Source organism: Suillus plorans (genome assembly GCF_016647745.1).
Source record: "Suillus plorans strain S12 chromosome Unknown HD556scaffold_94, whole genome shotgun sequence".
Classification (NCBI taxonomy): Eukaryota; Fungi; Basidiomycota; class Agaricomycetes; order Boletales; family Suillaceae; genus Suillus; species Suillus plorans.
The window spans coordinates 66,037-78,133 of NW_024537478.1; the positions used below are offsets into that span (position 1 = coordinate 66,037).

At 49.6% G+C, this 12,097-nt stretch overlaps 4 protein-coding genes across 4 annotated transcripts; 1 reads left to right on the forward strand and 3 right to left on the reverse strand.

The window, feature by feature from the left end:
• Window positions 1-1,119: 1,119 nt before the first annotated feature.
• On the reverse strand, window positions 1,120-1,769 carry HD556DRAFT_1416151 (uncharacterized protein; the record flags this gene model as incomplete). Its single annotated transcript, XM_041304325.1, has 2 exons — window positions 1,120-1,414; window positions 1,440-1,769. Coding segments are annotated over 2 exons (558 nt in total), but the record flags the coding sequence as incomplete, so codon positions are not given.
• Window positions 1,770-2,238: 469 nt separating this feature from the next.
• HD556DRAFT_1507336 (uncharacterized protein) lies at window positions 2,239-4,432 on the reverse strand (the record flags this gene model as incomplete). The annotated part of the gene is made up of 9 exons (XM_041309049.1): window positions 2,239-2,703; window positions 2,780-2,835; window positions 2,887-3,031; window positions 3,084-3,270; window positions 3,551-3,690; window positions 3,760-3,852; window positions 3,900-4,047; window positions 4,104-4,279; window positions 4,349-4,432. 9 exons carry the CDS (start codon window positions 4,430-4,432, stop codon window positions 2,239-2,241), a joined length of 1,494 nt encoding a protein of 497 aa, XP_041153772.1.
• Window positions 4,433-5,360: 928 nt separating this feature from the next.
• HD556DRAFT_1416224 (uncharacterized protein) lies at window positions 5,361-6,149 on the forward strand. The gene is made up of 3 exons (XM_041304326.1): window positions 5,361-5,499; window positions 5,547-5,571; window positions 5,778-6,149. Exons 1-3 carry the CDS (start codon window positions 5,448-5,450, stop codon window positions 5,932-5,934), a joined length of 234 nt encoding a protein of 77 aa, XP_041153773.1. The 5' UTR covers window positions 5,361-5,447; the 3' UTR covers window positions 5,935-6,149.
• Window positions 6,150-6,902: 753 nt separating this feature from the next.
• On the reverse strand, window positions 6,903-10,605 carry HD556DRAFT_1531102 (uncharacterized protein; the record flags this gene model as incomplete). The annotated part of the gene is made up of 8 exons (XM_041309482.1): window positions 6,903-8,551; window positions 8,598-8,603; window positions 8,651-8,789; window positions 8,838-9,039; window positions 9,096-9,274; window positions 9,334-9,465; window positions 9,524-9,631; window positions 9,880-10,605. The coding sequence occupies 8 exons, from the start codon at window positions 10,603-10,605 to the stop codon at window positions 6,969-6,971; spliced, it is 3,075 nt and encodes a 1,024-aa protein (XP_041153774.1). The 3' UTR covers window positions 6,903-6,968.
• Window positions 10,606-12,097: the final 1,492 nt, after the last annotated feature.

Sequence of the window (12,097 nt, forward strand, 5' to 3'; positions counted from 1 at the left end):
TGGGGCACGCAGGCTTGGCACTAACTCCAGATAACGCGCGCTCGTCGTGGTCGGCGGTGTGCGGAGGTCTATGGGGAGCGAGGAACCCGGCGTGAACGGAGATGAGCGCGTGAGGTACCTGGATTAGACACCCGAGCAATATACTATCGGATTGGGTAAGCGTGAAACGTGTGCCGTCATCGTAAAAACAACTAAAATCACACTGTGCCATATGAGTCCACCAGGGCACACTGTCCTGCAGCGAAAAGAAGGGGCCCCTGCCAGCGGAAACGGCGTGCCCATGGGAGGCCAAACTTCCTGGACTCTCATAGGGCACGCACTTTCATCCGAAACTTGAAGGCAGGGACCAGTTTTCGGAGAAAACAAGTCAGGAACAAAATGACTAGTCCAAAACCTCGGTATTGTAACCATAAGAATGATAGAGATACTTGAGCTTTGCGGCGTCTGAGTGCCTCGTGTCCTGAGCGTCTAGTGATGCAGGTTGAGGCTGTGAAGAAGCACAAAAGGCCAGGTATACGCACCTCTAAAACTTGGATCAAGACACCCACAAGTTCCCCGGCAAGTCGTGCTCGTTGCAAGAAGTTGCAAAATCAAGAGATGACAAATGGATGATCTCGCCGGGGAGCTCATCGCCTGGAACAGAGACGGCGAATCTCTCACCCAGCCTATCCAAGTTCACTCCAAACAGATATTGCCGCTCGACTTTTTCCCAAACAGCACATTACTAGCGAGAGGCTCATTGGATCCCACGGTGGAGCCCTGGAACACAAAAGCATGGCAGGTGCAAGGAGTAGTGATGTGCAAGGCCCAGCTTGAAGCCCTGGGCCGGCCCAAGCCGGGCCCAAATAGGCCGGGCCCAGCCCAGGCCTGTCACGGCCTGAGCCCCAAGCTGCGGCTTTGGTACATAGAGTACGAGGGCACAAATTACGGGGTAGTAAATCCGATTACGCTTGATTCAGTGAGTTGCATGTCTTTGGCTAATTCAAGGATGTGACAATAGCTCTTCAAAGTCATATACGAGTCTGCAGACCCACGATATCGTCCTTTGCAACCCGCCTCGAGAGTAGATGGTGCCTCTACATGTCAAATTTTGAGATCTTGTATTTGCGAGGGTCATTTGCAGGGTATGTCTGATATATGAGGCTATGATAATGTGATCGTCGAGGTTTGTAAAAAAACCATTCAGCTACAATATGTCTAGGGTCCTGATGTTCATAATGTCAATCGAAGCCGGGTGTTTCATCTGCGCAATGATATTATGGTCCAACGCGACCCTCTTGTATTCTCCAACGCGTTGTTGCGCTACCAAAAGTGCGCTGAAAGCCTGCCCAAGGTGAACCATCAAACGCAATGATCGTGAGTGAACATCCGAGTCAACTGACAACTCCTCTTCTCCAGGTAAGTTGCTGGACGACTCGTCAGTGTCGTCTAATCCAGACCGGGACTCGGACCAATCCTACGCTCTCCCCTTCTTCTGCAAAGGTGAGCTGCTCTGAAAAATCAGGCAGCCCAAGGAGACGACGATCCCATGGACGGACAAGAAAGAATGTCTGCCGAGTGGGTCTTGCGCGCGAGAACTGAATTAGTGTCTTGTCCGTGGTGATCAGTAAGTCCTGAAGCCCATCTGCTTTGACTTCATATATGGAATGAGCAGCATGAGCAGGCCTCCGTTTGACTTCCGTGACATGGAATGCGATGCAAGGAAGACGCAGTCTGCAGTTTGCGAAAAGCGGAGTATTCATGTTCTCGAGCATGTTATACAACTTCGAAGCTACATCCACAGGCACAATGTTTCGCAATGAAGAGACCGCTGTCTGAATCTCATCTTCAGACAATGATGGTGGGAGTATGGCGGGGTTGCATATGAGATGATGTCGGCTGGAAGGCAACTATTGAACTCGGACGATTGTCCGACCCAGTCCAGGGAAGTGATGTCGCCCGACCGAGACACGATATCCTGCAGGAGCCGGCCGAGCGCGCTCTGCTTCCTCTCGCCATAGATGACAGGTAGGTGGACGTCGAAGATACCAAATAACGAGTACGCGGTGTCTTCCTGCACAGTGGTGACGCGCTTCGATGCCCATTGCAGTTTCTGTCTAGCATCTCTCATCCCTGGACGGAAGGAGATCAGGGCCTGTGCATCTATTCCCGTCGCCCTCCAACTCCTTCATGATTGCTGGACTCTTTGTGGTTGGAGAGCGATCGTCGAGATATAACGACCAATCCTTCTGATAAAATCTAACGACTTTCGGAGCGACGAATTCTTGAAAGGTCCATCCCGCTCGTTCCAAACACTGCTCGCAGTGCACCGGGTTGGGATGAAGGAGGGACATCGGATAGGTAGACGATGGTGAGCGCGAGTGACGGTACCAGACGAACATGGATTGGACCGATTCTCCAAGCTCGCGTTGTTGCTCTTATCGATGCAGCATGTATCCATCCACGCCCAGAAATACCCCGCATCACGAGCGATTTTGCAGAACGACTGCAGTTTCGTGATGCCACCAAGTCCTTCAACTCGCGCACATCTTTATTTTGGATGTGGTGCAGCAGCACCTCCGTCTCTTCCCACCTGTGTGATAGCAAAACGCAACGGAAGTGCGTCGCCACCACCTCCTTGATGCGTTCCATTTCGAGATCCGAACGCTTCGTTATGGATGACAAAAGCTCCTTGTACTCTGGACTTGTTTTGAAGGAGTTTAGCTGTGCTGCTCGGTCGCACAAATCCCGTAGAGGTGTTGAGCAGACGAAGGGGGGCGTTGCTGAGTTCAATCCAAACCGCTCTTCGAATAGCGTCTTCTGCTTCCGATGGACGGACGTACTGCTGACGCAGATCTGCAGAACAAGATAGGTTTCGAGACGAGGTAGTAATGTTCCATGGCTTACCTCGTATCTGCACTTCTGGAGCATCGTCCAACTTGGACAACATGATTGTGAAGGCCTCGATGGCTTCATCGTAACGTTGCGCGCCACGCAGCGCTGAGTGTGACAACTGGTACCCAACATGAGACGAAGGATTGAGTTCGGTGACCTATGCATCGCCGAAGTCAACATGAGCTACGAAAACGTGGATGCCATCGCACCTTTCGCGCGTCGAGGAGCGCATCCTCCCACAGCATTTTACTTAACTTTGCCTCGCTGCGACGTGCAAAGAAGATATCAGGATGCAGAATCCAGGTCGATCGCCATCGAGTATAGGTCAATAGCCTTGTCGTAATCGCTTGCAGCGAAGGCAGCCTCTCCATTGGCAGCGCAGAGTGCGCTGCATTCCTGTTTGAAATCTGAGAAGAATACAGGTGAGGATTGTCGCCTGCGCGACATTACTGGTTCTAGACTCGCCGTTGGACCAATCAAGGCAGTCGGCTTGGTGATTTCGTCACTTGAAGTCATCATGTGTTGGTATGATTTCACGGCATCTTGGAGTTTACCGCCCGAAGGAGTGCATCACACCGTTTATGGTGTGCCTTTTGCCACAACGACTTCAGGTCCCAGCCAAAGAGCTGGACAAGATTCAGTTATGAAAAGCGTCATATGCATCATCTTGACGTACCACCACCAAATCTCATATACTTCATGAATGTCGATTCGATGATAATCGCTGGAGTCGATAGCGGCAGTGAAATGGTCGGCGGCTTCGTCGTAACGTGCGCCATCCAAGGCTTTGATTCCGAGTTGAACGTGTAGATATGCCTAATGTGCGAGTTGTAAAGATGAGTGTTGATGACCAAGCATGGATGATACTTACTTGCACGATATCACATGCGAGAGTATCGGTATTCGGACAACCGGTAGCGAGCTCTTGAGGAGCAGGTTTGCCTCGTCATGTTGATCTGCATTGAAGAGCGCGATGGCCTGAAATACGCGATGAGGGAAGAGTATGCGAGGCAAATGTAACATACCTTGATCAATAGCAGAAAATGAGTGATTTCTGAATCCTGGTCCGTGTACATGGATGCAACATCAAATGCTGCCCTCGCATCCAGGACGCGGCCTTTTCCACAGAGGGCAATACCCTTGGAGATATAGCCCGTCAATGAGGGCTGAATCCTGATGGACTATGTCACCGTCGAGTTAGTCCTGTATAAGGCGGCGATGATTCTCACCTTGATTGCGTCCAGAAGGGCGCGTCCCAGTCGTATTTTCGCGCCATGACGAATGACCGATGGGCGTAGGAAGTATGGTTGTTCGGACTGGTGTTGATATCTTGAGTGAGTAGTTCTTCGGCGGTAGATAAGTCTCCATTTAGACATGCAATACGGGAGGTCGTGATGGCTAGGATCTGCACGAAACATGCTCTAATTGTGGTATATATGAGTCAAGAACGGAAACATGCCTTTGAGCGATGGACGTAGGGAGTATGGTTGTTCGCATCGGTATTGATATCTTGCATGAGTAGTTCTTCGTCAGTAGATAAGTCTCTCTCTGCATGCATCGCGGACTGTTGTGGTGGCAATAGTCTGCAAGAAGCATGCTCGATTTGTGGTATATGAGTCAGAGACGAAACATGCCTTTGGATGTATACCCTGAGGTACTGTCCACTCTGAGATCTTATCGTCCCTCCACTGAAGATGTGATTGCCGTCCACGGAGAAAGTGACGCGTATTGGCGAGTGAGTGCTTGAAGACGGCAATGGTTTGTCGATCTGAGAGCTGCCAGAGACGATGTGTCACTAGATGCGGATGCAACGAGTGTGCCAGCAGGATGAATGGCAATGGCTTGGATGTGGTCAGTGTGGCCCGTCCAAGGATCACCGACCTGCTTCCAGGTTTTGTATCCCATTCGCGTATAGTAGGATCTTACTGCCGCCTGTGAGAAGGCGTGTGCCATCGGGCGTCCATGCGAGTGACAGTTTCCTGATTTGTGACCCTTGAATTGCGACGTTTCCTCGTGCCTGAATTGTAAATTTGAATATTGTTGTTGCGATGGCAAGAAGTTCTCCAGACGGAATACCGTACGCAGTGACAAATTGACACTCGATCGGATCTCCTTGCAGCTGCCAGGTTTTGGTATTCCACAGTTTCGTCATTTTTCAAATATGAACCAGTGGCCAGCACTGTTCCATCGGGAGAAAAATCCAGCGAGGAGACCAAATGAGTGTGCTTTGATTTTGGTGAGTAATTCGCCAGTTTCTCCGTGCCAGACGATGACCTCTCCTTGTATCACCACTTGCTATCAATTGCCCATCTCGTGATACCGCCAATCTCCACACCCTTTGCGATGCCCTCCATTTTCTTCAAACAACACCTGTCTTTAAGTCCCACAACCGAAGCGTTGTGTCCTCCGAGCCCGTAACCATCCGACGTTTATCAGGGAAAACTGTGACTCCAGTTATGCGTTCTTCATGGCCTTTGAACCATCGCAGGGGAGTGGTGATTGTAATGAGCTCCGACATTTTACTGGATGTTGATGGTATGGAATAACGGACGAGGCTAGACTTTGGAGGGATTATGTCTCTTTCTCTCAGCTGCAGGGGGTGTATGGTGCGTTTTATGGTGCCTCACAATTGCCTCATTTCAATAGACGCCCAGGACATCTACATAGTAAGGCTGTTCGTGCCCACGCCTCTATCACTCTATTAGGGACGCTCAAAGTTGGGGGCGCTCAGGTCGCCCACGCCTACCGCCTACGCCTATGACCCCTTTGGTCTACCTAAAACGTAGCATACACAGTATTATATAATACGGATATGTACAAAACGAGATGGTGTTGTAAGCCAAGGGGGGTCGTAGGCGTGGGCGGTAGGCGTGGGCGACCTGAGCGCCCCCAACTTTGAGCGTCCCTATTGTCATACCCGCTGTCCTCGACAGTATGCACATCTGCAGTGCATACATGCGTCCGACTCTTGTCTTCGCAGCTTCCAGAATGTATCCCATTGCATCAAGTCGAGCAGTCCGTGCTTTCCATCGTTCGAGTCTGACTGTCTATCCTGCATGAATACCGTTGTTTTTCGTATCTAGCAGCTACTCCAGCTTATCACCACGTTATTACTCTTTCGAACGCATGTATATAGCTTACTGCAATATCACTTCTCCATCCAACAGACTCCCACCCAAGATCCTTGTGTGCACAAGATGCAACTAAATTTCGTGGTACAGCCTCGGAATCTCCTCACTATCGGCACACTGCTAATGGCCGCATCTCGCCGCGATCCCCTCCGTATTCTCCAACACAACACCTGTCTTCAAGTCCCACAAACAACTCAAGCGTCTTGTCAATACGAGCTTGTCATCATACGTTGTCTATCGGGAAAACCCGCGACTGCGCTTGCACCGCTCTCACGATCTTCAACAACGTACGTGCGGTGCTTGAAACGAGCTTCGACATCTTGCTGGATGCTGAAGATGTGGAGCACGGTCGAGGTAGACTTTGGAGGGATTGTGGGCATTTTTCTTTAGGCTGCAGAGGTGCGTATATCGTGCGTTTCTATATTTTTTCACCCCATTGGCTTGCCTTGTGTTTCCTTAGACACCCTAGTAAGACGTGGACCCCATTCATCTCTTCAGGTGAATGTGTCTCCCTTACTGCTCTTTCTCGCTTCATTAATCTTGCAACTAGTCTCAAAGACGATATGATCCTCATATTACAACCTGCTGAAGCCCAAACTTCTCGCGGTCGCCTGTGTTATCTCCTGCATTCAATACCTTCTTCGCCGCAGCTTGCTACTCCATCTCACCAGCACAGGCCAATGATGCATGGACACTCCTACACATGTTATCTGGCATGGTGCCATTGATGTGAATGTCAGCTCAATATCGGAAAATGATGCGCAGCGCAGGGGATTCACTCGCTATTATAGATACTGGTGATCACGTTCAATCATTCGCGCGAATCACGATGTTAGATCGCCGCTCCAAGGTCATCATGAGGTATATAAGGGGTATATGAATGTACATATAAATATGTAAGTGATTTGAAACGTCCGAAATGTTCAAGGAAAGGGCATCTGAAAATTCCTTTATTCTTCAAAGTTACACCACCTCTACTGTCTTGACGCAGTCTATGATGTCGCGAATAGACTCGGAAGTCGTTTCTTCGACTTCTGCAATGATATCATATTCTGATATGATTCTCGTGTATTGTTCGCCGTATTGCTGCGCTAGCAAGAATGCCCTGAAAGGCCGTTTGAGGCGAGCAATCAATCGTAACGCTCGTTCAGGACCAAGCGGCTCGTGCTCTTCAAAGAACCCGCCATGCGGATCTGACGGGGATGGGGGAGGGGATAAATCGTCCATGCTTTCGGTATCGTCCGAAAAGTCAGGTAGTTCGAGGAGACGACGGTCCCAGGGACGGACGAGTAAGAATTTCTGTGCAGTGGGTCTTGCTGGCGAGAACTGGACCAGCCTTTTGTCTGTGGTGATGTGCAGGTCACGAAGCCCCCTTGCCTTCAGGTCATACGTGAAACCTATCTCTTCATCTTCAAGTTGATGGCGCCTCCGCTTGAGTTGAGTGACACGGAACATGATACAAGGCAGATGTAACCGCTGGTTTGAGAAACCGGGGTGGTTTGTGCCGTTAAGCTTGTCATACAATTCTAAAGCCACCGTTCCATCCACAGCGACTTGCAGCAACTCAATAGAGTCCTGAATCTCATCTTCAGACGGGTGTGGCAACAAGAATGTCGATCCGTACGACGTGATATCGGCTGGCAGACAGCTACTGAATTCGGATGATTTGCCAACCCAGTCCAGGACGCTGATGTCACGCGACTGGGCAACAATCTTCTCCAAGAGCCGACCGAGCGCCTTCTGTTTGGTCTCGCCATAGATTACGGGTAAGTGAACGCCGAAGATACCAAATAATGAGTATGCAACGTCTTCTGGCTTCTCTGTGAAGCGCTTCGATGCCCATACGAGTTTCTCGCGGGGATCCTTCATTCCAGGACGGAAGGTGACGTGAAACCGTGAATCTATTCCCGTAACACTCTCCAACTCTTGCATGATAAACTCTTTGTGGTTGTTAGAGTGATCATCAAGATACGGGGTCCAGTCATTTCGGTAGAAGAGAATTATGTTGGGAGCCAGGAATTCTTGGAGTGTCCATCCTCGGGTGATCCAGACACTGCGGAGGAGTGCGCCAAATCCCGACGAAGGCGAGACGTCAGATAGGTAGACGATTGTGAGGGCTGAGTGATGGTACCAGCGAAACATGGAGGTGATAGATTCTGGGAGCTCCACGGTGTCTTCCTTGTTTATGCAGCATGTATCGCTCCACGCCCAGCGGCAGCCAGCATCACGAGCAGTTTCGCAGAACCGCTGCAACTTCTCGACGCTGCCGACCGACTCCAACTCGTACACGCTGTTGCCCCGGATGTCGCACAGTAGCGGCTCCTTCCCTTCCCACCTATGTGACAACATGACATAACTAAAGTACTTCTTCACCACCTCTTTGATGCGCTCCATTCGAAGGTCCGTGCGCTTCGTTATTGATGATAGGAGTTCCTTGTACTCCGTGCTCCTCTCGAAGGCCTCTATTTGTGCCTTTCGTTCGCATAAGCGACCAGTGGAAGTGTCAAGTACACGAATCGGGGTGTGTTCCATGCGAGCACGAATGACTTTTTGGATTCAATTCTACGTCAGATCGAGAGACATACTGCTGACGCAGCTCTAAAGAAAGGGTCAAGCATCTTGAGGATGCGTTGTTCAAAGCTTACCTTGTTGTCGCGCGTCGGTAGAATCGTCCAACTCTGAGAGTATGACTTGGAAGGCTTCGATAGCTTCATCATAGTGTTGTGCGGCATGAAGCACTGCATGCTTCACTCGGTATCCATTAGAGGGACTGAGTTTAATGACCTATCACCAAGATGAACGTTGACTACGAAATGATAGATGCCATCGTACCTCTTGTGCATCGAGAAGTGCATCCTCCCATAGCCTTTGTTTCAACTTTGCCTTACTGCGGTTTGTGAAGATGGCATCGCTGGCTGAATCAAGGTTGATTGCCGCCGAGTATAGCTCAATAGCCTCGTCATAATCGTTCGCGTCGAAGGCGGCATCTCCACTTGCAATGATGTTAGTAAATCCTTTGGCAGCATAACGCTCTCTGCAGGCTTGCTTGAATGCTGAGTGAAAATGCAGGTGAGAAATGGGCCCGATGACATTGATGAAGACTTGCCAGTAGACCAAGCAAGGCAGCTAGCTTTTGTAGCTCCATCACTCATATCCATTATATATCGGTACGATTCGAGGGCTTCTCTAATTCCACCTGCCTGCAGGAGTGCATCGCACCGTCTCTGGTTTGCAATTTGCCACACTGACTTGAGGTCCCATCCGAAGAGCTGGATAGATCACGGAATTAGGCAATGACAGGATTTCCACTTGCATCATATCCACGCACCACAGTAAGGTCCTCATATTCAGAACAAATGGTAGACCAAATGGCGGATTCAGATGAGCCAGCGATGGTGTTGACAGCGAAATCTCCCGCATCTCCGTTACGACCCGCGCCACTCAAGTTATCTAGATAAACCTTATGTAAAGTTTTAATAAATATCAAACGAGAACTGGATTGAGTCGGCAAAACTTACTTCCACGATACTGCAAGCAAGACTATCAGCATTAGGAGAAGCGTCTGGAGGCTGTTGAATGCGGGGTATTGCTTCGCGATGTTGCTTTGCGTTGAATAGTGCAATGGCCTAAAAACCGTGATGAATCAGGAATATGGGAGAAAGATTTGACCTGCCTTTATTAAAAGAAGGATGGTCTTCGAATGTCCATCCGTGAACATGGTCGCAAGGTTAAACCCTTCCATTGCATCCTGGAACTCCTGTTTTCCGCAATATGCGATGCCGCTGGAGAGATACCCTGTCAAGGAGGGCATCGCAACGGACTAAATTACCATAGTTCAGCCTATGTTATAGCGGTGTCCAACAGCGTATCTCACCTTGAGTGCATCATCGAGGGCGCGGTCCCAGTCTGCTTTTCGCGCCCTAACAAATGAGCGATTGGCATACGCGTTGTGGTCGTTATTGTCAGCATCAATCTGTTGTGTTAGCAGTGCTTCAGCAGTATCTAAGTCCCCGTTTATGCATGCATCGCGGGTTGTCGAGTCCATGTCGAGGATCTGCGGGAAATATGGTTTTTGCATTGCCGAGAGTGAAGGATTAAAACATGCCTTGGAATCAAACGATGGCACTGCCCACTGAGAGATCTTTTTGTCAAGACCTCCGCTGAGGATGTACTTGCCATCGGCGGAGAAGGTGACACAGCACACTGTATGAGAGTGCTTGAACGAGGCGATGATTCGTCGATCCGACAGCCGCCAGAGGCGGACATAGTGATCATAAGATGTGGAGGCGACAAGGGTGCCAGTAGGGTTCACGACCAGGGTATTGATGCCCTTACTACTAGGACTAGTATTATTGTAGGCATGACCGACCTGTTCCCACGTTGATGTATCCCACTCCCGTATAGCGGGATCTAGATAGGAGCCCGCTGTGAGCAACCGTCTGCCATCAGACGCCCATGAAAGCGAGTAATTCCATGCTGAATTGAACGCAGCGTGGGCCTGGAAGGTTTTGAGTTGTTCCTTGCTGTTTGGATTCCATATTTGGATATCCCGGATGTCGCGATGGCAAGATGTTCGCCAGACGGGGAATACCGAATGCATTGGACATAATCACCGCAATCGATTGGATTTCCTTGCTGCTTCCACGATTTTGTACCCCACAACTTCGTAGCTTTGTCCACTGAACCAGTTGCCAGCACTTCTCCATCTCGAGAAAAGTCCAGCGAGTAGATTGCTGCGGAATGGGCTTTGATGATTTGGGTGAGTGATTCTCCAGTGTCGACGTTCCAGATATAAGTTCTCCGTTGTGATCACCGCTTGCTATGAATCTCTCATCTCGAGATACCGCAACTGCCCACACCCAGCCGCGATGACCTTTCATTTTCTTCACCGCACCATCGCCTTTCAAGTCCCACAGCGAAGTGTATTATCTCCCAAGGCCGTTACCACTCGTCGTTCATCGGGAAAGACTGCAACTGCATATATAGTGTGTTCGTGAGATGCAGCCACTCGAACTGGCGTGGTCATTTGGACGATGGGTTGAGCTACATTCACCATTTAGTTCTAGGTTGATGGTGAGAGCGGTTAAGCGTCGGTGGACTTGCTGTAGGAACTTTTCATGCCTTGTGAAGCTTTATGCTGAACAACAGTTCCCGTTTTTATAATATTTCACAGCGCTAATTTGTGGGGTGCAGTGCCCTGTCACTACTCTGCCACCGTTCGGGTGTCTTAACTGTGGCGAAACTAGTAATAGGTGCCAGCAGTGCAACGTAAGAACGTAATAAGAAGACCTCCCGAAGCCAGCACAAGCCTCACCTTGCTCCTTCCCGTGCTTGCATATACATATCATTCATAGCTAAAATACTCCCAATAGGACATTCTGCACCGCTATACATGTGCTACCAATGGCATCAGAGGGAGTGCGTACTAATAGTACTTGGTACCTTAACAAGTGCCTATTACACATGATCGCCATGTCTTATCAGACACCATTACTATGAGGCTATGCCTTTGGTCCAAACTTGCAGCAGGGCCCAGGCTCATTGCTGCAGCTTTTCATATTGGGCCAAACACACCGCGCTAAACACCCGGGCCATCATGGTTGTTCTGCATATATCCGGGCACATTTGGAGTGTGTTATTCCTCCCTACTCACCTTGTTCAGGAAACAGACACGTATTCACACCCCTTTGCACATCAGGTCTGTGAAAATTGCTCAGCTCAAGTCTTGTAAAACATCTCCTTCATAGCACACCAAGTCATACAAACTCTCATAGTACGTGTAACAGATACACATTGCAGCCGAAGAACCTCGCTTCCCATGTCGGCAACTCCAACAGAGCTTCAAGTTGCTGTTTGTTCATTGCCAAACAGATTGCGGACCGATTGTTCAGTGACGCAATTCCGACATCATTCCCGTTACATTTTACGAATGGCAGGGCTGACCTTGAAGGCGCAGAAACCAGGGTCAAGAGAATTTTATTTGGCCTATGTGCACAGACTTCTTCCACGGCAGTGTCGCATGCAGTAGATAGGTAACTGTGCATATATAACATAAAAAAACATTGGTTCTATATATGTCTGAATTGTCCTGA